Here is a 24,794-nt window from a genome sequence, read left to right as displayed (position 1 = left end):
CCGGCGGACGTGTCGGCTGGTTGCTCGGGCCTCCCGGTGGGACGGGAGGGCCTGGGCGAGCGGTGGAAGGCGGTGAGGAGGGATGTCCCCTCCTGCTGCTTGTTATAACATCCGAGCGGCTGCTGAGCCGCATCGGTTGTCATTACAATAAAGCCGACCGTCTGCTCTAAAGAACGGTACCGGTGTGATGTCTGCAGCTGCAAGGCACACACACACACACACACACACGTTTGTGTCTGATACCGATACTTATTGGCTGTCGATAATCGGCCTCAATGATAATCGGTCAATCCCTACTCAAGGGTAGAGTTTTTTCCCATGTGTAAAGTCCTTTTCTTGGAGTATATTATGGGGCATACTGGCTCTTCAAGTCTTAGACCATTGGGTTATACAGCTTCTGTCAGGTGATTGGATACTACCAATAAAGCTGCAAAGATATACCCCTCCCACTCACAGCAAGCCCATTTTTTAGCAAACAATAATATGGATCGATCATATGAAACAAGGGGAAGGGGTCAGGGTCCTGTAATGTTACCCAAAAAAAAATGTTTTAAACAGGTAAGACAAAAATTTTATTTTCCTAATTGTACAGGAAACAGGCTTTTTAAATCTTTGAGTAATGGGACATCCAAATTAGTATAACTGAGGGGTGGGCAACACAGCAAACAAATGCCAATAGGTCCAAGTGATAAATGGGTCAAGGAAGGGCTCAAAGGAACTTAGAAAGTGGCTTGAAGCATCTTACGAAAACTGGCATCAGAAGAGGTGAGAAACATCCACTTCATAAATCTGGGAAACAGATGCCTCATACTGAAAAGCCCAGGAAGCACAGACAAATGTAGTAGTATGTGCGCTGACAGGAAAGGATGGCACCTTATCCTTTAAACTGTAGACTTGAATGAGGAAACGGTGAATCCACTTGGAAATAGTGGAGTAAGGGGCAGGGTGTCCGCTGCTGTGGCCCTTAGAGTGAATCCAACTGTCTAAAAGAATCTGTAGCAGAAAGATAAACAGCACTTGAACAACACAAGCCTTGTCAAGACAGTGAAGAGAAATTTCCCTGGGATATTTGGGAGGACAGGGAAAGGAAAGCACAATGTCCCAGTTAAGGTGGAAGGAGGAAACTACCTTAGCAAGAAAGGAGGGCTCTTCACAAAATAAGGCAGGCACTCACATCGCAGAGGTAATAGCAATGGAAAAGACAACCTTAAGGCCCCTTTCACACCGGCAGACCAATTGAGTCGGCATGTCCGTTTTTTAGGCGGACCTGATTGGACCTTCCAGTCTGCACTATGGAGCGACAGGTGTCAACGAACATGTGTCTGTTAACACCCGCTGACATCCGATCCTATCCGCTAAAACATCTGGTGGATTGGATGGCAGTCAGATGTAAACTGAAAGGTGGTCCGTTTACATCAAACTGCCCATAGAGGAGAGCGGGCTGTGTCTGTATCCGCTCTGCATAATCAGAACAGACCAGCCACCCGCCTGCTCAGCAGGGATCAGCAGACAGATTCCCCGCTGAGCAGGGGGACTCCAGCGAAGCCCACTCCATGTAGAAGAGGTCTAAGAATGAGAGTAGGCAAGGAATATCCCCGATAAGTTTAGAGGGTGTTTTTTGTAAAGCTGACGGTACCAAGTTGAGATTCCACAGAGCCACTGGAGACACACAGGTGAAGCAATGTGTGTGATATCCTCAAAGATTGCCTTCATCAAAGAATGAAAGGCAAGCGGTCTTTGAAAAGAATGACTAGGGCTGAAACCTGACCTTTGAGGGTACTCCTAGCCAAAAGCTAGTCTACATCAGACTAGAGAAACAACAGAATTCATCCCACAAAGAACTGAGATACACTCCAAGCTTTGCTGCCCTTTAGGACTGGGGGTGTCCTGAGGGCACTACAAAAAACAAAACCAGAAGTGCATTATCCCACAAATACAATTTATTAAGGAATTGTCATAAAACGTACTCACAAACGTACAAATAAAAATCACTCATCGAGCTACTGGTCTATAGCTTAACAGTCCTAGACACAGCGCACTCCAGAATTCAGGGGGACTCTGACAGGGTCCAATCTGGCTGACACGTTTCGAAGGTAGCACCTTCTTCTTCAGAGCCAAACTCTACAAATGTCCTCAACTGAGTACATGATGTATCCAATCCTACATGACAAGTCCAGACATTATAAATCAAACAGCCACACACCCGAACACATCCAAAAACAAGTGTAGTCTAGCAGAAACATACTACTTCTGCAGTAGTGCAGAAAGCCAGATGCTGATATATCTTTGCCACACATTCCATACCTGTTTCCCCCGTATGTATGTCGCCATGGGCCTCCATCAGGAGTCATGGGGTAAATTAGGTCCATTGTAATTGTCTTTAAGGATTCTTGTGAGGCCAAGAAGTAACTTAGTTTTATTTTTATTTATATTCTATTTAGTCTCACTGCCCCGCTCAAAAGTGGGCTGGAAGGCATGCTGAGACGTGACTTCCAATGTGGCAGCTATTTTGGAGTGGTCCGCCGCTAGAGGCCCTGAGAATGATGTCAGGGGACCTCACATCCGGTGATCCACCGTGACAGGAAGTGAACATACAGTGCTCTGCAGCTAACTAACACAACACAGAATGGTCTGGAAAGTGCCACAATGCTGAGCCTAGTGCCCAAAGGTCACATTTCGGCTAGCAACACAATATTCCAGTCTAGCGGGGTCTAGGCAAGGACCCCGCTCTTAAGAGCTGCTGCTGAGGATACACCGATCCATATAGCCACTATGAAAAGACCAGCTTAAGCAGAGGTGTCAAAGTCTTGAATTAAATTGCAGTGCATCAAGGATCTTCACTGAAGTCATTAAAGAAAATGAAATCATGAAAATAAAAAAGTCTAGCAAAAATGTAGCTGAATTTTCTTTCAGCAGAGCTGAGGAAAAGATATCCAACCCTCTAGAACACTAGTAAAAAATCCATGCATGCTGGGTAGAGGAGAGGAGAAGTTACACGAGGGCTGGCGTACAGCATTTTTTCTGTTTTCCACTGTTTCAAACTCCTGTGTCCCTCAATGGACAATAAAAAAACACTTCTCTAAAGGAGAATTTCCACATTTCATAAATAACAGTTAGACAAATGTGTAAAATCATTCAGTGGAATTCTAGAAAACACTGCAGCTGTGCTAAAGTCCACTTAGCTTTAAAAATTAGTTTAACAAACCCTTGCAATCAGATTTAATGTGCATTTCAGGGAAACTCTGGCTAACAAAATATAGGGGCTGTCATAACTGACCTTTTGAAAATGCTAGTTAGAAGTCACACAAATTCATTGGTATGAATACGTTCTAAATCCCTGAGCAAGAAGTAGGGAGATCAGAAGCTTTTACTTCACATTAATATTCCAATCTGCATACATGTTTGGGGCTGAAAATATTGAAGTGAGAGACAGTAAGTTTCCTGTAATACATCAGTCCCCAAAACGGCAAATTCAGAAATAGGAGACTACATCTTCAACATTTGAAGTCTGTAAGTAATATAATTAATTCTCTGTAACTGCTTACAAAGCTCTGCAACGTGTATAATTTACATGCGATTCAAAATGTACACATCTCCAAGCAGTTGAGTCAAACTCTGCATTAACACTCCAGAGGTTACAGTTTCACACACTGTCAGCTGTTCAGAAAGTGTAATAAGCAGACTTTAATTCTAAGATGCAAGCCCAACAAAAAAGACATGTATTGTAGTACAGCTTTAAAGCCAAGTTGTACTCGACCCCCCCATTTCTAGTAGTGGCAGTACATCTAAAATCTTATATCGAAGCCCAAAAACTGATGCTGTGGTGGGGATACAAAAAAAAAAAAAAACTTAAGCTGGCCATAGATCAGGGGTAGGAAACCTGGGGCCCACCAGCTGTTGCAGAACTACAAGTCCCATTATGCCTCTGGGAGTAATTGTAACTTCCAGCCTTGCAATGCCTCATGGGAAATGTAGTTGCACAACAAGCTGGAGGGCCCCAGGGTTGCCTACCCCTGCCATAGATGGATCGAAATTCAGGCAGCTCAGAAGGAACCAGCCAAATTTCAATCCATCGGTGGCCATTACCATTCAAGGGGAGTCAATTTAATGATCGACCCCCCTCGAACAGGATTGTTGGTAAATTTTGATTTGATCAGCACTTGTAGTCAATCAGCCGCAGTGCTGATCAGTGTATTCTGACTGTGGAGGAGTCCTGCTGTCAGAATACATTAGGACATACAGCTAATAATATGAAAGCTGGTGCATGATTTAAAACACCAACATCTAAGAATAACAATACCATTTTGGGTAGACTAACCTTTTAATTCATTTTCTGCTTGGAACATAAAAAGGACCTGTTTATAGAGGAGAGTAGATGCTATCTGCTGGACTCGCAGACTGTATTTTAACACCCATTCATCAAATACAGGTTGTGGTATGAAGCATGTGGTGTCCTTTGAAGTTCTCCCTGCTTAATGCTGCAAAAGCTAAATTTGTAATTGGAGAAGAAGCCAGTTAAATGAATGACAGGTTATGTGATCAGGCTTTCGTCCTCCCAGCTTCCCCCCATGCATTCATTCAAATGGCGCTTCTGTAATAACTGCACATTTGAAAAGCACACAACTGTTTTTGCAGTGTTTTTTTTTTTTTTTTTTTTTATTAAGCAGCAGTCTGGCCATATTAAGCCATATTGCTGCTTTATAAATGGAATCTTTATTAATAGAATCTTCTGAATTGTTGTAGTATTTTCCTCCTCTCTCACCTGGTTTGCATATTGTGTTTCCTTATCCTTCTCGAAACTGGAATCACACAAGCATTTCTGCTTCTTTACTTGTTTTAGTTTTTCCTCCAAGTCCCGCTGCTCATTATACAATTCTTCCATCTTTTGCATATGTTCAGTCTGCAAGCATTCAAACTCCTTTTGCAAATTCTGCTGCTCAGTCGTTAATTCTTTCATAGTTTTTGAGCTGCTCAGCATTTCAACCTCCTGCAATAAAGGCGACAACCAAAACAGTGAAGATGCATGCTCACTATATTCAAAAGAATTGCTACTGACAAAGAAATAGTGCACATGCAGGCCAGATTCAAGCCAAACACATAACACAAGTAAAAGCAATATTATCTGTTACATCATATGTTTTCTACATGTAATTCATTGATGTCTCTTCCTGCACAATTCCAACCTGATTTGTCATGTGCGCCAACAGGCAAACACTTGCCTATGTAATCCAAAACAGGTGACATTAATGAAAAAATGATCAATTCCCACCAAGCAGCCATTTTAATCCGGTCCTAGATTGTATGAATCCCAGCAAGTTCAGCAGGGACCAGTCGAGATTCAAACCATCTATGGGCAGGCTATGCACAACCAGCATGCCGGATATTTACATGTGATTATTGCCAGCGGCTATAGCCACGTGTTGCAGGAAAGAAAAGGTATTCTATCTGACTAGGTCTGAATTTGGTTTCATTAGGAAGATTGTTCCAGAATGAAGCCAATACTATTTCTTGATGTCTGCAAATGTTCTCCACTAAGATGCAATACGTTCAACATGTATATTATTGTGAACTGTACACCTCAAACTCTTATAAGCTTCTAGTTCAGAACACAGCCCACTCTTCGCTGATTCAGTTTTTGTGTGCCTCCTCTAAATTAAAAGGAAGCATGATTTATTTTAGCAGCTCAGCAGTATGTTCTGTTGCCAACACACATTTCCCTTTTTGTTTTGTTTTTATAATAGTTAGGCTCATTAAGACCCATATTCTCCCTTCCTCAATGGAGTCTGAGGGATTGGAGGCTTTCAGTTTGATAATAGTGTAACCAGACAGCCTCACTTCAAGGCTGCCAAGGTATTAGTGGCTGAGTCTTCCAGTCTGAGGTCCAATATACCTTCAAAATAAACCTGTGGCCAGGCTATGTACATTCCATTATGTACACAGTCTTAAACTCCCTGGCGGTATTCCTGAGTCTGGCTCGGGGTGGAATTTCAGTACCAAAAGCGGTAACCCCGAGCCAGACTCGGGATCGCATCGCAGGATCCAGGAAGAGCTTACTTACCTTGTCCCCTGGATCCTGCGATGTCTCCCCGCAGTGTGAGCGGCTTGTCCTCCGCTCGATTCATCACGGAGCCGGGCTCCGTTCCCTGCGAGCGTTGCGACGCACGGGGATGAAGAACGGCGCCAAATTCAAAAGGTGAAAACACACACAACACATACAGTATCTTACAGATTACATTACTGTATGAATTTATTTAACATCACTTTTGTCCCTAGTGGTTTGTCCTATGCCCTGTCATGCAGTTTTATGTTATAAAAACTGTTCTTTCTGCCTGGAAACTGGAGATTGTCCATAGCAACCAAAACTGTCCCTTTACATCAAAAGTGGTTTTAGACCAGCTAGAAAACAGCGATAATAAATTAGAATCACTCGCAGAATTGAGTGATAGTGATTTGTGGGGAGATCCGTCATCAAACACTGAAAAGTAATGACAGCGACAATTCTGCAACTGAGCAAATTTCAGTGTTTTTGATTTGATTACATTATTGAATCATTTTTATTATTATTATGTTATTTGGTATAATTATTTATAGTTATTTATTATAATTTATGATTTTGTTTTTCAAACTTTATCATACCTGGGATGTCTACTAGACTCTGGTTTGGACAGATTTATGTGAATTATTCCTAGGAATTACAGGCCTACCATATAAAACGCCAAATTTCCATGCAAAATAATGGTACCGCTTTCAGCACCTAAAATCTGAAATAATCATACCGCCAGGGAGGTTAAACAAGTACAAAAATGAGTTTGAAGCCCCGTACACACAGGCCGAATTATGGGCGGCATCGGCCAGTTTCGATAAAAAACTGCCTATATTTGGCCAAACTGCCAGCTTCTGTTGGACCGGCTGACAACTGAGTGCTGACCAGAGTGTTCTGGCGGGGGGGGGGGGGGGGGGGCTGCCCCCCTGTCAAAACACAACAGCTCAGTGGGGTGGAGATCGCTGTACTAACGTTGGATAGTTAGTACAGCGGCTCAGGCCGGTGCTGTGAGTTTTTTTCTGTTCAACCCAGAGAAAAAACTATTAGTGCGTACCAGGCTTTAAAACAAGCCCTCATTGACCTCCTAGTGGACAGGCACTGTGGAGCAGTAATTCACAGTGCTAAGGTCCTTCAAGCCTTTTTCCCAGGCAGCTCAGCTTAGCCTGCACTCCCTCCATGTAGTGACTCCACAACCTTCTATTCTCTAATTTAAATACAGAGCAGTTACTCTTCCTAACTGAGTCACTGTAGTCTGACAGCAGGGAGACTCAGAATACACAGATCAGCTTTGCAGGCTATAGCCTGCAGAGCTGATCGAGTATGAAAAATCCAACAAGGCAGCTGTACCACATCAATCGATGGACTGACTTCTGTACAAACACAGTGCCCATAAATGGATCGAAAATTTGGCTGGTCCCTGCTGAACTGGCCAAATTTCAATTCATGTATGGCGTCTTAAGTCTTTCAGTGGAGTTCGGCAGTGATAGGATAGCAAATATACAGATAGTCTGCTCTATAATTATCCCTCTAAGGATGTATGCCAGACACATAAATTACAGATGATTTGCTCAGCTGTTTTAGGACAATAAAGCTCAAACTTTCACAGAATGATATAGCACCTGGTAAATTACTATGCATTTACACAAGCTTTCTTACCATCTGGATTTGTTGTTTCTTCTGTAAAATGTAATTTAATTTTTCTTGTTGCTTGAGAAAGGTTTTCACTACCTCTTCCATGATGTGACCCTTGTCATCCTCACACAATTTGTCCCTGCAGGGCATCTCATCTTTCTCTGCCTCTCCACAGTCAGGCTCTGTGGTAGGTAAGAAAAAAAAAAACCTTGGTTTTAATATATTGTAATAAATATATTTAATACATTTACATATAAAAGTAGCATAACGGTAGAGTGGGCCTGGCGTTTAAAGGTGTCTGAAAGTGCCTTTATTATTACTAACAGCAACAGATATGATTATTCAGTTGCCATGTGCAATACAATTTTACTTAAAAGATTATCTGCTATGTAAAGTGAAGCAGAATTTATTGCTTCAGACCAAATAATTGAAAATCTCAGGACAATCTTTCTGCACAGACATACATTATACATACACATGCTCTGTATCAGCAAAAGTTATGTACAATGTTACAATACTTGACTCTTGCGTTGAACATTTTAAAATAGTGTAAACCAGGCCAGGGAGTTGGGGTAATCTTGCAAAAAAGTGAAAAGCTCTTTAAAGGTCTATCATTATAATCTTTTACAGATCTGTTACTCACGGTACAAAGTACATGTAGTACTTTGTGCTATGTTTTCAAGTGCTTGCTAACTAGTCATGAGTACCACCCTTCCCACCCACTCCAGTGTTGTTAACCTCCCACAGAAATTTTTACTCACAAAACATGTATAATTTACTGGTGGAGCACATTTTTTACCGACAACCTGCAAACTGACAGATCACCTAATAAAAACTAGGACAACTGATATGTAAACAGTATAAAAACACAATATGGAAACACTGACAATACCCCTAACAAGTAATTTTGCTGGTTTAAAAAGTCTAAACAGAATGACAAATTATCAGCCCCTGATATTTACAGACAGTTGTAAAAAAAATCTGATCTTTACAAACTGTCAGTAAATTTACGGACGGTTAGCAACCCTGATCACTCTCCTGCAGTGGACAAACCGACGACAGCTATAAAGGAGAAGTTGATTCAAAGCTGCAGCGGTCATCAGATCAGCAACAGCAAAAGCAGAAAAGGGCAGGGTGGACATCCTACAAGGGTTAGAAAGCACTGAGAAACTGCAGGTACTTTGTCCCATAAGAAAAAAAGAAAAGAAAAAGGATGATAGAAAGGCAGTTTAAATCCAGTCACTAAAATCTAATATATATATATTTTAACAGGTAAAATTTAAAGTGGAACTTTAGTCGGAAAATTAAGTCCTGCTAGATCACTTAAAGCGGAGTTCCACCCAAAAATTGGGGGGGGGGGGGGCGGGGAGACAGTGGAAGAAATCATTACCACTGATAAAAAAGGTGAAAAACAAGCATTTGTTAAAACAAACAAACAAAAAAAAAGTGTTTACATCCAAAAATAAAATGGAAACTATAGCAACTCTATGCAAATAAGATACTTTTTAGTTCCCTTAATGGACAATAATGAAATGGCAACACAACAGATAAGTGATCAACTTTTCTCCCAAAATTCTCTTCTGCTGTCAGCATGTGCACGCAGCAGAGGACGATTGACTCCCAGTGCTGCCCCTCCCTCTCCGTCTGTGTGATGCTAGGCAAGGATCAACAGAGGCTGACATTTAGAGTGTATGTATGTATATACACACACACACACACACACACATATATACATATACACACACACACACACACACACACTATAGATAGATATATATATATATATATATATAGATATATATATATATATATATATAGATATATATATATATATATATATATATAGATATATATATATATATATATATATATATATATATATATATATATATACACACACACACACACACACACATATATACACACACATTTATTTTTTTATTACACCACATATATTTAGCTGTTTGGCTGCAGTTAAACATAAAATGTTTTATAGGGTTCAGATTTTTTTTTAATGATTAGAATGGACATAAAGGGCAACTCAAAGCAGCACATTTGAAACAAATACTTCTAAATAACCATTTTTTTCAAAGTAATTTGATAATCCAGAATTGGTTGAGAAGCAAGGCTGAGCAGCGGCTGTGCTTGAGAAGAGAATATCGGGAAGGCAATAAAGGAGAGATGTTGGGAGCAATAGATTCACTTCATCTTTTATAGCCTGTGATTGTTTAATAAATCTTTTTCAGACACATGCCTGAGATCATAAAATGACCACAGACTAGGAAACATGTATTTTATCATTTACTATTGCGAAAGGTACAGAAGGACAGCAGGCAAGGCTGTGAGGCCAGAGCAAGGCACTAGAATCAGCAGGCAGCCTATACTCAGCCATTTCACATAACCTCTACTAACTACTCAGACAAACAGCATTTGCGTTTCACCATTATGTTTTATCATTTGCGAGCCTAGGATGTTCGAATTGTTATTTTTGCTGCCAGAGAACTCACAATACCTCTTCTATGTCATAACACTGCTAAACCATTTCATTGTTCCCAGATCGGGACTAACCTTGGCCATAAGCAAGCACATATCTTGCCAGATCCAACAAAAGGTCATATTAACCTGTTCTCTAAATATACAACGAACAAAGGTAGTGAATCATTCCTCCGGATCTTAAAGTTTCTACTGACCAATATACTGTTAAAGGCCCATTTAAAGGCAAAATACAGCGGTTTTGTATATATTTTATGGATTACAGACAAAGCTAAAAAATACATCAAACATATTTTTTGGTCAGGCAAATATGAACTATTACAAAAGGATTATGTTGTCTTCCATAGAGCCAGAGTTTCACAGACCTGCAAGAAGCCTGGAAATCACAGGAATGACTTATACCTTATTAGGTGGCTTATGCTGCATTCATGTGACATTATTATTATTATACAGGATTTGTGTAGTGGCAGCAGTCTGCACAGCTCTTTACAATCTAAACACCATTAGCTTGGTACTTTCTGCATTGGATATATCATTCTATTTATGCGCACTTCCTGTGAGAATCAGTCTAACCAATCACTGTGCTTGGTGGAGAGGAAATGTAATGCTTGTTAAAGCTAAGGGGTCGAGGAATAAGGTGTATCTACCTTAATCCTCACTCTGGCACTCTCCTTTTCTAACATATACTCCTGGTAGTAGGCAGACCCTCGCCATCCCTACAAAGCAGGTTTACGTTCGCTGATCCCCGCTAAGCAGGCGGATGAGTGGTCCATGTCCGTTCTGCTAATACAGAGCAGGCACAGCCTGCTCTCCTCTTTGGGCGGTCAGATGAAGGTCCATTTACACCTGACTGCCATGTGATCCAATCCGCCAGATGAATGGGTAAGATTCCCCATAAGATCCTCATCTGTCTGTTTTTAGTGGATCGGATTGAATGTTGGCAGGTGTAAACGGACACATCCGCCACTCCATAGAGGATAATGGATGGTCCAATCGAGTCCGCTTGAAAAACTGACAGGCGGACCCGATCGGTTCACTCACGTAAAAGGGGGTCTAACAGAAAAGGCTTTGGGAGACCGGTCATGCAGATTATATATACACTTTGTTCCTCTACCTATTAACGACAATTTAACCCCGACAATGCATAGGGGCCTGACTACAAGGGTAATTCTCGGAGATGGAATTTAAGTGTTGTGACAACGAAGGAAGCTTGTATTTTTCGTATTTGCAATAGCATATGAGTGCAGCAAATGAACAAAATTGTAATCAGACAAAGGGAGACTGAAAGCAATCTTCATCTGCTGTGCTGGCTCTTTAACTAAAGCATAGAGCTTTAGGAAACTTTTGTCAACATAGCGTGATGGTGTGAACTGACCTGTATTGCAGAGGACAAGTTATGTTAGATCAGGGAATGCACAGGGCAATGCAGTCATTCTGGTGCCTATGGGACTGCACAGTAACTTTCAACACACAAAGCAAATGTTATAACAGGGACATGGAGGTAAGACTATGAAAATGAAGGCCATTGGTAAAATGGATTTCTGCAACTTAAATAAACTATAAAATTACAACTAAGACACTGACAGGAAAGATTATTAACATCTGATCTCTCATGCATGCGTATCTTAAAAAAAATGGCTGTCCAGTGAAAGCATTACACCTTCAACTAAAGATGAACTCCAAATAAACAGATTTATTTTTTTTTTTTAAAAGATGAACTCCAGATAAAATCCTAATTGCCTGCATACATTGGTACAGCCTGGACCAATGTTCGTATGCTTGTTTCCTAACTGAAGGACTCCTGTGAACATTGACAATTACTGTAATATCAGCAATAATACAGCGATTGCCCCAATCTTGCAAATCTCATGTCAAGTGGCTGCTCCATTACATAGTGACTACAGGGGATGCAAAAATTTTTATTTTATTTTTTCCAACGAATAAAATGCATTTCCTGATGTGATGAGGTCAAAATCATGACATCACTACCCCTCCTCTACACCTCATCCAATCAGAGAATGCCTTGTATTCTTTAAACACAGGAAGCTATGAATAGAGGCAGGATTGGCACACAGGAGAGGCACAGGACCTGGAAAGATAGAAGAGCTCTCTGAAGTACTACTACAGTGATTGTCTACTTTCACAGTGGCCCATCAGATAAGAGATATGAATACTTACATTGTGCCATTCTGACTTTGCCCAAAAAAAAAAAAGAACAAGATTTTTTAGTGTATGTCTACTTTTGCCGTCAAATTTGAGAAAATCCCACTATGGGTGTTCTTATTCTTGTGCACGTTCTTTTCTCATTTATCTTTGAGAGGTTTCTTTGAAAAAAAAGTGCCATGGCTGACTACAAGGTTTCTTGAACAATGTCAGAGTGAGTCTATCCCAGGTCGGTCTTCATTAATGGATAGGTTCACCTTTTGGAACATGTTAAATGTTCCACCTCTATCTGGGGTGGAACATGTAGCATGTTCCTGCAGCTGCAGCCTCCCCCCCCCCCCTTCCCTCAGTGACAGCAAGTGGGCACCCTGTCCAGGCTTCCACTGTCACCGTTTGAAAATAACATAGCCGTGCGGGGCTCTGCCCACCATAAATTCACAATGCTCTGTGAATGGGGAAACTACAACTACCTTTGCGGTTGTCGGCTTGGCGTTTCAATGAACTACCATGGTGCTGTTTAGTGCTTTGATAGTTCATTTTCTCTTCTTGTCAGTGTATACCTGCCTGCCCGTATGAGGTACGAGCAGACAGATACACCGACATGTCTGCAGGAGTCCTGTATGGTACCAGCGATCTGCTAATCGTGGGTACAATGAATGACAATGAGTAAAATAAATAAATAAATACACATCTTTGTGCAGGTAAAAAAAAAATTGCATTTATTTTATTTTTTTAAAAAGGTGAACTTGTGTTACAGTGGCTCTCAGACAGCTGTACAGCAGGTTTAATGTCTTATCATAACGTTTTATCACATCCCCAGGGACAACAACACAATTAGGGAGATAATTCCACATATCAACAGAAAACTAAGCAGTTTATCAGGACATCTTGGCTTAGTCCTGGCAGGAGGAAAGGTTCACATGCTTTACTTACGCTGTCTATTACTGCTTTCTGTATCGTATTTGTGATCTACTCTCTCCTGTTCCTCTATGGAGAGGTCAGGGTGTGAGGGAACAGATTTATGTTTGGTGCTTCGGGCCTGAATCTCGGACTCTGCCACAGATTGCTTACTTGTCTCAGTCTCTCTTCTTACAGGCTTGGAGTCCTTGTTTTGCGATAATGCAGCAGAAAGAGACACATTTGGCGCCACCACTTTGTCGTACATGTAGAGATAGTAACTGCATAAACAAAGAAATAAAAAATATATAAATATATATTTAAAATCTTGCATTTGTTACTATATGAGAAATCAATAGCAAGAACAGAATCAAAGGTCAACTTAGGAGTCCACACATACAAGTACTTGAATGTTCTTTATCATAGTTTGCAGTAATACAAAAGATTTGTCTAAACTCTGAGTGACCGCTAAAAAAAAAATGTATGCACATGCTCAGTATGACATGCTTTCAATGTGAGCTGTGACATGTGTGCCATTTTGCTGGGTATGAATGGCTGAATTGTCACCTAAATACAATATTACAGACATAAGGTACTTCTAGTAAAGCTAGAGTAGCTGCTTTCACATCATTTTCCTCATCCTCTATGCTTTGTAAAAGTCAGCTTAGCACCCGGAAATGTAGCTATAGGGTAGCCAAGCGCAGTGAAGCATTATACTTATAAAAACAGAACAGGTTTTTCTCTTCTAAAAGTGAATGTTCACTGATCTTAGTAAATAAGGCTAGCCATGCATGTGTAAATTTCCCTTTTTCAGCACCAAGGACTGAACAAAAGAAATCAATGGAATTCTTCAGCAACACTAAACACCATGGATAGAGGACTCTCCCTTTCCAGCCATTTCATTTAGACAGTTGTAGCACCCCTGTCTGCCTGAACACCCAAACAGTGACTGCATCTGGTAGGAAGCAAACACTGTTCAGCTGAATCTTTTCCACTGGGCTCAAATGATTTTTTTAGATCAAATTTTGTCATGCCAACAGGCTAGAATTTCTGCCAATGCAGCAGGAAATTGGAGTCACATATGGTTAGTCTAAATAGGAACGTCACTCCCCCCTCTGTCACCATTTTCTTCTCTGATGTCATCAGAAGTCAGACTATCCAGGTTCAGTGCCTGGATGGTGGGTCACTAGCTCCGCCCAAAGACTGTTGTGTGCCCCTGCTCCTGTAGACTTCCGGGGTATGTGACAGTGATATCCCAGGAGGCTGTGGGGAGCACGGATACATCATTCTTGTTAGGTGGAAAGGAGTGAAAAATTAAAAACATTATCCTTTTTTCTTACATTTGACTGGATAATTGACGTGAACACAGCTTTACCCTAAAGCAGACCTTCACTCCAGAAATGTTCTTTTCGTCTCTGCTAATCTCCCCTCTTAGCAAGTTTAAAGGGCAATATTTTTTACATTTAAGACCCCTTTCACACGGGCAGGATTCAGTTTTGCTCAGCAGGGGGGCCGTCTGCGAATCCCAGAAGAGCGCCTGATGACAGATCCGTGTCCACTCCGCTTATGCAGAGCGGACACTGACACAGCCCATTCTGCTCTATGGACAGCTGAAGGTAAATGGACCCAGCTGCCCTCCGATCTGATCCAGCCAGCCGGGAATGGATCCCCTTCTGTTTTTTTTTTTTTGTTTTTCTTTTTACCGGATCAGACCTGGAGGTAACTGGGCGTAAATGGCCTGTTTACATCTGGAGCTCCATAGAGGATAATTGAAGGTCCGATCGGGACCAATTGAAAACCGAACAGCCGGACCCAATCGGACCTCTAGCGTGGGGCCTTAATGCGCTTCATCATGTTTATGGAGCTCAGTGAATGTTTGCTTTGGTGGGTGAACAGGCTCTCCTCCTTTAGTAAATGAACCCCATTTGGTTACAATTTAAAGAAACACATGGGAATAGCCCATGCAAATCCTGTATACTATAGTTATGCATAGTGTTTACAATAACCATGCAAATTATCTTGCCCTCTATGTGCATATGAGAAGAAAATACATGCAAATCTTTGCAAGGAAAATGTTTTTGGAGAACAAAAATAAAAAAAGGAATATCTTCACCCTATAATTGCCAAAATAAATCAGTGGCCAGCAGAATGCAGTAAACTGCATTTTGTGAGCACTGCTTTACTCTGCAGGAGGGGATGTAGCTTTGACAATGATGGTTATTCAGCCTCCCTGTTGTCTGGAAAGCTTTCACTGTGATAAGGCAGCTTTTAGAAAGCAGAGATGAGAACCATGGTGGCAATGGTTAATGTTTTCACAGGTGGGGGGGTGTAATACTATAAACTCTATCCTGGGTACAAGAGATCATCCCAGAAAACCACAAATATATCAACACTTGCAAATACTATACTGTACATGTAAAATGAAAAACTATAGAGTAAAAATAGAAAAAAAAAATTTGAAAAAGAAAAAAAAAAAAAATCATTTGAATTTTCTGTCCAGCAAGAATCACTGCACTCTAGCTGATGACACGAGTGACGGCCATTGGTGATCCTGCGGATGATAATTTGTCCAAATCTCCAGCTGCAAGATCACTAAACCTGGCCATAGACAGAATCTGAGCCGGTTCCTGCTGAATCATCCGAGATTCGAACCATGTATGGGCAGGCTGAATGTCCCCAAGACCAATCCATCAACTTGGGTACAACCAGCCTGCCGGATTTTACATGCAATTATTGCTAGAGGCTGTTATAGCCAGTAGCAATAATCACTGTGTGTGAAGCCATAACCATAATGAGAACACAATGGCTCCGCAGGAGGGATTCCCCTGATAACACTTTGGTCACACCTGTGGTTGCAGGAAAGCAATTTGCTCCGTCTATGGCCAGCTATACACGGTCTGATTCCCGGCCGGTTGAACAGCAACCGTTAATGGGCAGGATAAATGTACCAAGTTAATCAACTTCGGTACAACCAGCCTGCCGGATTCCCTTGCGATTAATGCTAGCGGCTACTATAGGTGCTAACGATGATCACTGTCTTCTCCAGGCAGGGATGGCTCCCCCACCACCCGAGGGGGGGCCAAGGCAGGAAGATGTCACTCCTGTCACCAGCGATGGAGATTCAGCAGTGTTCAGGCCGGTGACACAGCAACGTCTCCCAGCATCTGGCTACAGAAGAAGCAATCCTATTGGTTCACACAGTCAGCCTCTTTAGTACTCCTGGTGCTGGTGAATTGTCTCTAGTAGAATCACCCTTCTGACATCAGCCAGTACTGATTAAAGTTTGTCATCTTCTGTATCTTTATTGTATGCACAGATGCAGTTATCTAAAATGTAGCAAACAGAGTGCATCAGAAAATAAAATCGATTTTAAAATGTTAGCAAAACCATTTGTGTCCACTTTCACAGACACAGCATACAGGTGAATATAGAATATCAATCACAGCTGTCTACAATCTGACAGCCCTGTTTCCGTAACAAACATCCCTAAAACATACAATAAACACAATTGTGTTATGTTCGAATAAAGAGGAAAGTATTCATAAGCCTTTTAAACATGTAATCATATTTAAATATTCATTCAACCCATTATAGGTACAAGAAGACATTTCTTCCAAAGTGTTTGTATCACTTCAGGTGGTCAGATGTAGAAGCTTACGCATCATTTACCAAGGGAAACAAAGGGAGGGGGGAGAGGGATGGGGGATGGATAAGAGATTGCACACCAAAAAGCTTGTTTCAAAGTGCAAAGCTCCTTTAGAGAAGCACCATTTTAAGGACTACGCAGGAACCCTTCATCGGGAATGTGATTGCATTTATTACAGAAATTATATAGTGCTAACAATTTATGCAGCTCATTACATTGTAAGCTCCTTGAGGGCAGGGACCAATCTAAGATCCCTAACTCACACACATTATATATATATATATATATATATATATATATATATATATATATATATATATATATATATATATATATATATATATATACACACACACACACATATACATACTGTACACACATTCTAGGGCCAATTTAGACAGGAGCTAATTAACACAGTTCTGAAACATTTCTCCTCTATGTGATCTTGTGATAAAAATAAGAGCTTTGCAGTTTGAAACAAGCTTGTTGTGCTGGCGACCTCTCTTATTCATGTTCTGCAGTCAAAGGTCTGGTCAATTCCAGTATGGTGTGTCATAGGAAAATACTACATCTTCTATTAAATGGGCACCCTAAGGTCTGCCATAATCACAGTGCTCCATGAAGTCGAATTGCAGGCAGTTAAAATACACAGATGAAATACATATATGAAAGCTGTTTTACTTGCCAAAGGATTTGTATTTCCAGCCATCCATTCCTGATATATACACCAATCTTCCCCACAGAACAGCCCTGTCTATGAAGACAGGGGACCTTTCTGTGCTAAAGTTGCACTTTCACTTACAGGTCTCCTCCCCACTCCAACCTTGTGACTTGTGAAGGAGAAGCAGCAGACTGATGAGTTCATCTCTGTGTCACTTTGCTGTCACCTCATGACAGCATACTCCTTCCACTGTAGCACATCTCACTAGCTCCTTGAGCTGCTTCTCCCTCGTCCTATTTACTGTACAATAGACTGCAAGAGGCTGATACTTAAAGGAAAAGTACAGCCAAAGCTCATTAGGCTGTACTTCTCCTGTGGATCACAGGAGTGCAGTTCGTTCTGCACGCCTGTGGCCCTGTTTCAGCCATCAGCGGGCTGAAGCCCGCTGTTGGCTGATGTCACTGAACCTGTCCCGGCTGGGGAAAGATCTCGACCATATGGTTGGGACCCACCCAGGAGCATGGACTGACACCTAAATCAGCCTCTGTGGTTCATACCTATGTAATGTGTGTCAGCAGGGCTGTTTTTGGTCTCAGTCAATGCTGCATGTAACAGGACGACATCAGAAAACAGAAGCACATGAAATGCCTTAAACCTTATATAATAACATTTTATTGATTGGTTTCCTATCTACTGTAAAGTACTAACCATTAGGATTCCTAAAAAGGGGCATCAACAATGGCAGATTTATCGTCTGGCACAGGTTTACTTAAAGTGCTTAGTTCTGAAGAAGGGGACATGTCTCCCAAAACGCGTCAGCCTTCCAACCGTGCGCTACATGGCTTAAGGACATATGGCTGGAGTTAATTTATGATACGCATGTTTGTGAGTACACAATTTTTTTTATTATTATTATTTTCTAATATAACTGTATGGTGGTAGTGCACTAAGTGTTTACCCTTCCTGTGTGTGTTTTTGCAGTTACTTAAAGCGGAGCTAAACCCACTGTTTTCCCCATTTCCCAAAAAAGTTACATTCAAGGCATGCTATGAATGAAAACTGTCACAGTTGCTTGTTTAGTAAAAGCAAACTGTCAAGCCATCAAATGGCTGGTGTCACAAATAATTATGTGTACAGCACCACAGCAACTGCAGATCAAACAGAAGCTAGGACAGCAGCTTCATTGGTGGTAAAGGAGAGGAGGGTTTAGTTCTACTTTAAAGTGGTTCTAAAGGTAAAAGGTTTTATTTCCTTAATGCATTCCCTGAATAGAGGTATAAAAAAAATGTTCTACAATCTGCTGTTTTCCCTAAACACTTACCTCATTTGATCCAGCGCTGTGCCCGGCTGCATCTCTTCTCTTCCCTTTCCTCACAGGGACTGAGGCAGCAGTGGGAGCCATTGGCTCCTACTGCTGCAAATTAAACGCTATAAGGAGAGGCGAAGCCGAGATGTGCTGTGTGTCTATAGACACACACAGCCTGGCTCAGGATCGAGCCCACATGTCTTCCCTCATAGTAAGCAGCTAGCTATGGTGGCAGAAACAGCAAAGGAAAAACCAAGATAGCTGGCAGGGGACCCCAGAAGAAGGGGTTCGGGGCCACTCTGTACAATACCATTGCACAGAGCAGGCGAGTATAAAATGTTTAATATTTTAATTTAAAAATGTGCCTTTAGAAACGCTTTAAGGTCATTGCCACAAGATAGATGATAGAGCTTCACCAAGAAATCTGAACACTGGTATATCTTGACAATGCCTGCCTGTATACTTAGTGCTGAGATGCATGCAGCAAGAAAACAGGCATTAGGCTAACTTGTGCAATAATCAGCAGCCACATCTTATTAACCCCATCCACTTGACAGGGAATTGTTCAGAACAGTGACAGGACTGCAGTGATCAGGGGAGGGGCAGCTGTATCTGGGGGCCCTGAGGCTGGAGTTGGACCAGGCTGATGTCTCCTCTATGACACAAGGACAGTCTGGGAGCACAATGATAGTAAAGCAGCTATACTGGGGCTCATCAGGCAGACTAAACACTACGGATTTTCACACATCAGTGAGCTATACTAATCCTGACAACTACAAATGTGTCAATGCAATTATTTACATATATAAATGACTTCTACTATTTACAAATTCAAGGGCTTGTATCATGTAATAGAAATAGAAGTATGCCATTCTAATTTAGGGGAAAAAAAAGAGTCACATGTGAAAGCTCTGAGACATGCCATGCTCCCAATTTAGTACAGGTTTAATAAGGCATTCCATGCAGAAGACATTGATGGACTAGATACTTCTCTATCAGTTTTGACAGCTATTGCTCATTTTCCTGAATGCATTTTAATGCATGATCTAAATATATGACAATGTGTGCATAGAGGAGAGATTAAATTATAGCAAGCAAAGCAGTTACAAAAGGAGAGGTGTTATCCCACATATCAATGTATTACCAGAGCTCAGACATTTGACACACACCTTACAAATTTTAAAAATGTGTGCCGTGTATCTACTGAGTTCAACATTTTGAGAAACAAATGCAGGCTTGCTGACCCCCCTGAAACAAAAAGCACAGGAGCAAAACATTATTAAAATACTCCCCAGGCACATTATGCAAATATGCCAGTCCTGATCTAGAGAACAGGCTTCTGGGTAATGCCATTTACCTACGCCTTCCCACAGGCACAAAACATTTTCTGCAAAAATGTCGCTGTTCCTCGTCAATGCAGTATCACTGTGGGCAGCCTGCAGAGTGCAATGCTACAGTAAAAGATAGCAAGACATTGGGATGCCAGGGGACATGGGATGTACTGATGAACATAAAAAAAATTCTTAAATGTAAATGCATCTGGTCGTTTTTTTTGTTTTTACACTGTAAGCTGCCTTGAATTTATCAAACTCCGCTAAAATCATATTATAGCTAAACAGAAACATTATCAGGACTTCCTCATAGAGGAGCTTCTCTGAAAGTTGAAGAATGACTACAGACATTTTAGCATGCTAGTGAAAATTTAATGGTCTGCCCATCGAAAAGGGATTGTTACATTTTTAGCAGATACTGGTCAACCAAATCACCCACAATTGCCATCTACCTGGTTTTTCTCATTAAAGTGATTGTAACCCTTCACAATCCATTCAGTTTAAAATAGAGATGAAAGGCAAACCATTGGTGTATAGATACAAAAAAATATATATATAAATACCTTTTGTTTTCCTTTTTTTTTTTTTTTTTTTTTTTTTATAAATGATCACATAATCTCTGTTCTCAGCTGCATAAGAGCTTGGGGGAGGGGAAACAGCAGCATAATGATCCTCCCAGTGAAAAACTGTGCAGGTGGGTGTCAGGACAAGTTTGATCATAGGAAGAGAGCTAGAGAACTGACCATGGTGTGTTCCCCTGCTTAGTGTGGTCAGGTTTTAATAGGATAGCAGAGGGAGTGGCAGGAACACCAGGGATTTCACACAAAGGAAGCAATACAAAAGAGAACAGGATATTTTTTCATAAGAGTACATGGTACAGCAGGCAATTGTGGTGTGAACCGGCCCTTAGTGTGGAAACTAAATCTTTATTACAATATAATCCGTTAGGGTAGGAAGGGTTACATTACAGCTGCAGCTCGTATTTACAAGAAATCTGTGATGGGAAATACATAAAATACCATCGCTGATTCTATACTTGATGGCCATAATATTAGGCTGCCATACTGAACCTCTGCCACCAATACTTTGAGTGAGTCAAAGCACTGTAGCCAGAGATAGCCAGAGATAGCCATGCAGAATTTCCAGGAGACGTTCAGAAATGGCAGGGTAACATATTTCTGTCGAGCCAGGTTTTTCTTTACTGCAACCTTTCTTTGTTCACAGAAGAGACAACGCTCAAAAGGTAGCATCTCCTATGACATGGTGCCTAGAGCTCTGCAAGGCTTCCTAGCAGCTGATGCGAGACTCCCTAGAGTAAAGTCACCACAGCTCGCTTAGCCAATGGACTACTTGCCGATATTCTTAGCTTGACAAAAGGTAATGAGTTGGGGGAACTTGGGAGGTAAGCAGAGACCAAAGAAAAAAAAATCTTCCATAATCTACTCCTATCAAAGAAAGCAGCAACTTCATGAATGAAATACACTCAATATAAATAAAAACACTCAAAAACACAGGGACCAAAATATTCTGCATTTAGAATTTATTAAGCTTTATTATTTTTTAATTTTTTTTGTACCTGGGATGCAGCACATGTGGTCGACTGGTGCCATCATCTTCTTGTTTGATTAACGGGTACCAAGCCGGCAACTCCAGGGCCTGTACATGTTCGGTCTGAAAATGAACACATGAAACAAATGAACGATCTCCAAAAGAATTGAAATAAAGAAATCAAAGAGTTGCCATACACTACCCAGGGCTTAAAACTGCGGCATTGGCCGTAAGTTATATGTGGACTGAGACACAACATAATTCAGTGGTTTTACTTTGAGTCACAAAGAAATAAACTTGTGGAATTTAGAAGTTGGAGATCATTTCAGGCAAGCTTAAAAGGTTGGCTAAAAAAAATTAGTCTACACACCCCTGTTAAAATGTCAGGTTTCTCTGATGTTAAAAAAAAATAAATAATGAGACACAGATGAATCATTTCAAAACTTTTTGTGAAAGTTCCTGTGACCTATAAACTGTACAACTCAGTTGAACAACAAACTAAAATCTTTTAGGTGGAGGGAAGTAAAAATAAAAAAATAAAATAATATGGTTGCATAAGTGTGCACACCCTTAAATACTTTGCTGAAGCACCTTTTGATTTTATTAAAGCACTCAGTCTTTTTGGGTATGAGTCTATCAGCATGACACATCTTGACTTGGCAATATTTGCCCACTCTTCTTTGCAAAAACACTCCAAATCTGTCAGATTGCGAGAGCATCTCCTGTGTACAGCCCTCTTCAGATCACCCCACAGATTTTCAAACAGATTCATGTCTGGGCCATTCCAAAACTTTAATCTGCTTTAATATTCTTCTGGTGATGCCATTCCCTGTTGATTTGGATGTATGCTTTGGGTCGTTCTCATGCTAAAAGATGAAGTTCTTCTTCATGTTCAGCTTTCTAGCAGAAGCCTGAAGGTTTTGTGCCAATATTGACTGGTATTTGGAACTGTTCACAATTGCCTCTACCTTGACTAAGGCCCCTCTTCCAGCTGAAGAAAAACAGCCCCAAAGCATGATGCTGCCACCACCATGCTTCACTGTGGTTATGTTGTTCTTTTGGTGATGTTCAGTGTTGTTTTTGCACCAAATATATTTTTTGGAATTATGGCCAAAAAGTTCAACCTTGGTTTCATCCGACCAGAACACATTTCCCCACATGCTTTTGGGAGACTTCAAATGTGTTTTTTGCAAAATTTAGCCAGGCTTGAGTGTTTTTCTTGGTAAGAAACCCCCATAGCCCATATGGAAATATGGGAGATTGTTGTCACATGTACCACACAGCCAGTACTTGCCAGATATTCCTGCAGCTCCTTTAATGTTGCTGTAGTCCTCTTGGCAGCCTCCCTGACCAGTTTTCTTCTCGTCTTTTCATCAATTTTGGAGGGACATCCAGTTCTTGGTAATGTCACTGTTGTGCCACATTTTCTCCACATGATGATGACTGTCTTCACTGTGTTCCATGGTATATCTAATTCCTTGGAAATTCTTTTGTTCCCTTCTCCTGACTGGTACCTTTTAACAATGAGATCCCTCTGATGCTTTGGAAGCTCTCTGCGGACCGTGGCTTTTGGTGTAGGACGCAACTAAGAAAATGTCAGGAAAGACCTACTGGAACAGCTGAACTTTATTTGGGGTTAATCAGAGGCACTTTAAATGATGGCAGGTATGTACTGACTCCTATTTAACATGAGTTTGAATGTGATTGCTTAATTCTGAACACAGCTACATCCCCAGTTATAAGAGGGTGTACACACTTACGCAACCACATTATTTTATCTTTTTATTTTTACTTCCCTCCCCTAAAAGATTTCAGTTTGTTTTTCAACTGAGTTGTACAGTTTATAGGTCACATTAAAAAGGTGGAAAAAGTTCTGAAATTTTTTATCTTTGTCTCACTGTTTTTACATCACAGAAACCTGACATTTTACCAGAGGTGTGTAGACTTTTTATATCCACTGTATATATAAAAACAGTTAATGTAAGCATCCTTATCAAAATTTAGAATTGTAAAAAAAAAAACAAAAAAAAAAAAAAAACACAACACTGTTTCTATGTATAGTTTGAAGTTTATATGTTCATGGTTGCAGTCATAATTAGTAGATATAAAGGCTCTGCTCCCTGCTTGTCAGTGCACTGATTGTGCTTTCTTCTCATTGTGAAAGTCTGCTGATTTTCGGAAAACGATGCACACTCCATGTGGCTGAATCCCAAAGTCAAAGAGAAACAATAAGGCTACATTTACTGAGGTGGCTAGAGCATTATCTGTATGCAGCACCACTCTGCTATGGCTGTATACAAACTGATCGAGTAATTGTGTCCAGTTTGTGTGCAGCCAGAAATGCTGACCCTGGGAATAAACAAATAAGCAGGTACATGCAAACAGCTGCGAGAGCAGCCATAGATATGTCCGTATGGCTGCAACTGACCACACACAGCTTGTGCATTTGGTGAAGCTTCTCTGCCTGCCAGCTAATATACCTGGCATCTCAGGTGTGAATGTAGCCTAATCATATAATATATTTGTCTTACACATAAACATTACATGACATTATTTATTACATTATTAAAAAATGATAAGACTTCAAGAGAGAGCAGCAAAAAAGCGATGGTGATTATTCACTGCTCACTTATACAATTTTATGTGTAACTGTCATATTAATCTACTGAACTTTGTAAACAAGCCGTTTTTTATTTATTTTTTTTTTTCCCTTCAACAACCTAGTGGGTAAGGGTATCCATGTAAGAAATTCAGCATGCCATATGCTGCAGTGACATGAAAATATAAAATATTCATATGCAATATTTCATATTTACCTAACACAAAACATCACTACGCCAGTATTAAAAATCAGAAAGCAGATTTGGTTTCTGGGATACCGTTTCCAAGACACAAAGATTCCTTTTCCTGATTTTCAATCTACTTTAAATCTCTGATCAAAGTCATTATTTAGTTATCTACAAATGAAACACTAAGCCAATTCCTTTCCGAAAAACCTATTGACCCCATTCAGAGAGCTTCGTCTAGAAGGCCTCACCAGTAAACATTTCATATGTGACACATATAGACATTTA

The 24,794-nt window shown here is 40.7% G+C and overlaps 1 protein-coding gene across 3 annotated transcripts in view; it reads right to left on the bottom strand.

Moving 5' to 3' along the window:
• SKIL (SKI like proto-oncogene) overlaps positions 1–24,794 on the bottom strand; it is a 67,290-nt gene that overhangs the window by 13,701 nt on the left and 28,795 nt on the right. Inside the window, exons 3-6 of one of the 3 annotated variants that reach the window (XM_073626190.1) lie at positions 21,749–21,843; positions 13,265–13,509; positions 7,700–7,857; positions 4,763–4,987 (exon numbers count right to left, since the gene is read on the bottom strand). In XM_073626190.1, the coding sequence (XP_073482291.1) occupies positions 4,763–4,987; positions 7,700–7,857; positions 13,265–13,509; positions 21,749–21,843 (723 nt within the window). Of the gene's footprint in view, positions 1–3,790; positions 4,988–7,699; positions 7,858–13,264; positions 13,510–21,748; positions 21,844–24,794 lie in introns of those variants that run through there. The other 2 variants (XM_073626192.1, XM_073626189.1) reach the window with 2 other exon arrangements.

This window comes from Aquarana catesbeiana, linkage group LG04 (assembly GCF_042186555.1).
Source record: "Aquarana catesbeiana isolate 2022-GZ linkage group LG04, ASM4218655v1, whole genome shotgun sequence".
NCBI lineage: Eukaryota > Metazoa > Chordata > Amphibia > Anura > Ranidae > Aquarana > Aquarana catesbeiana.
This window is presented reverse-complemented; position numbering and strand designations above follow the sequence as displayed.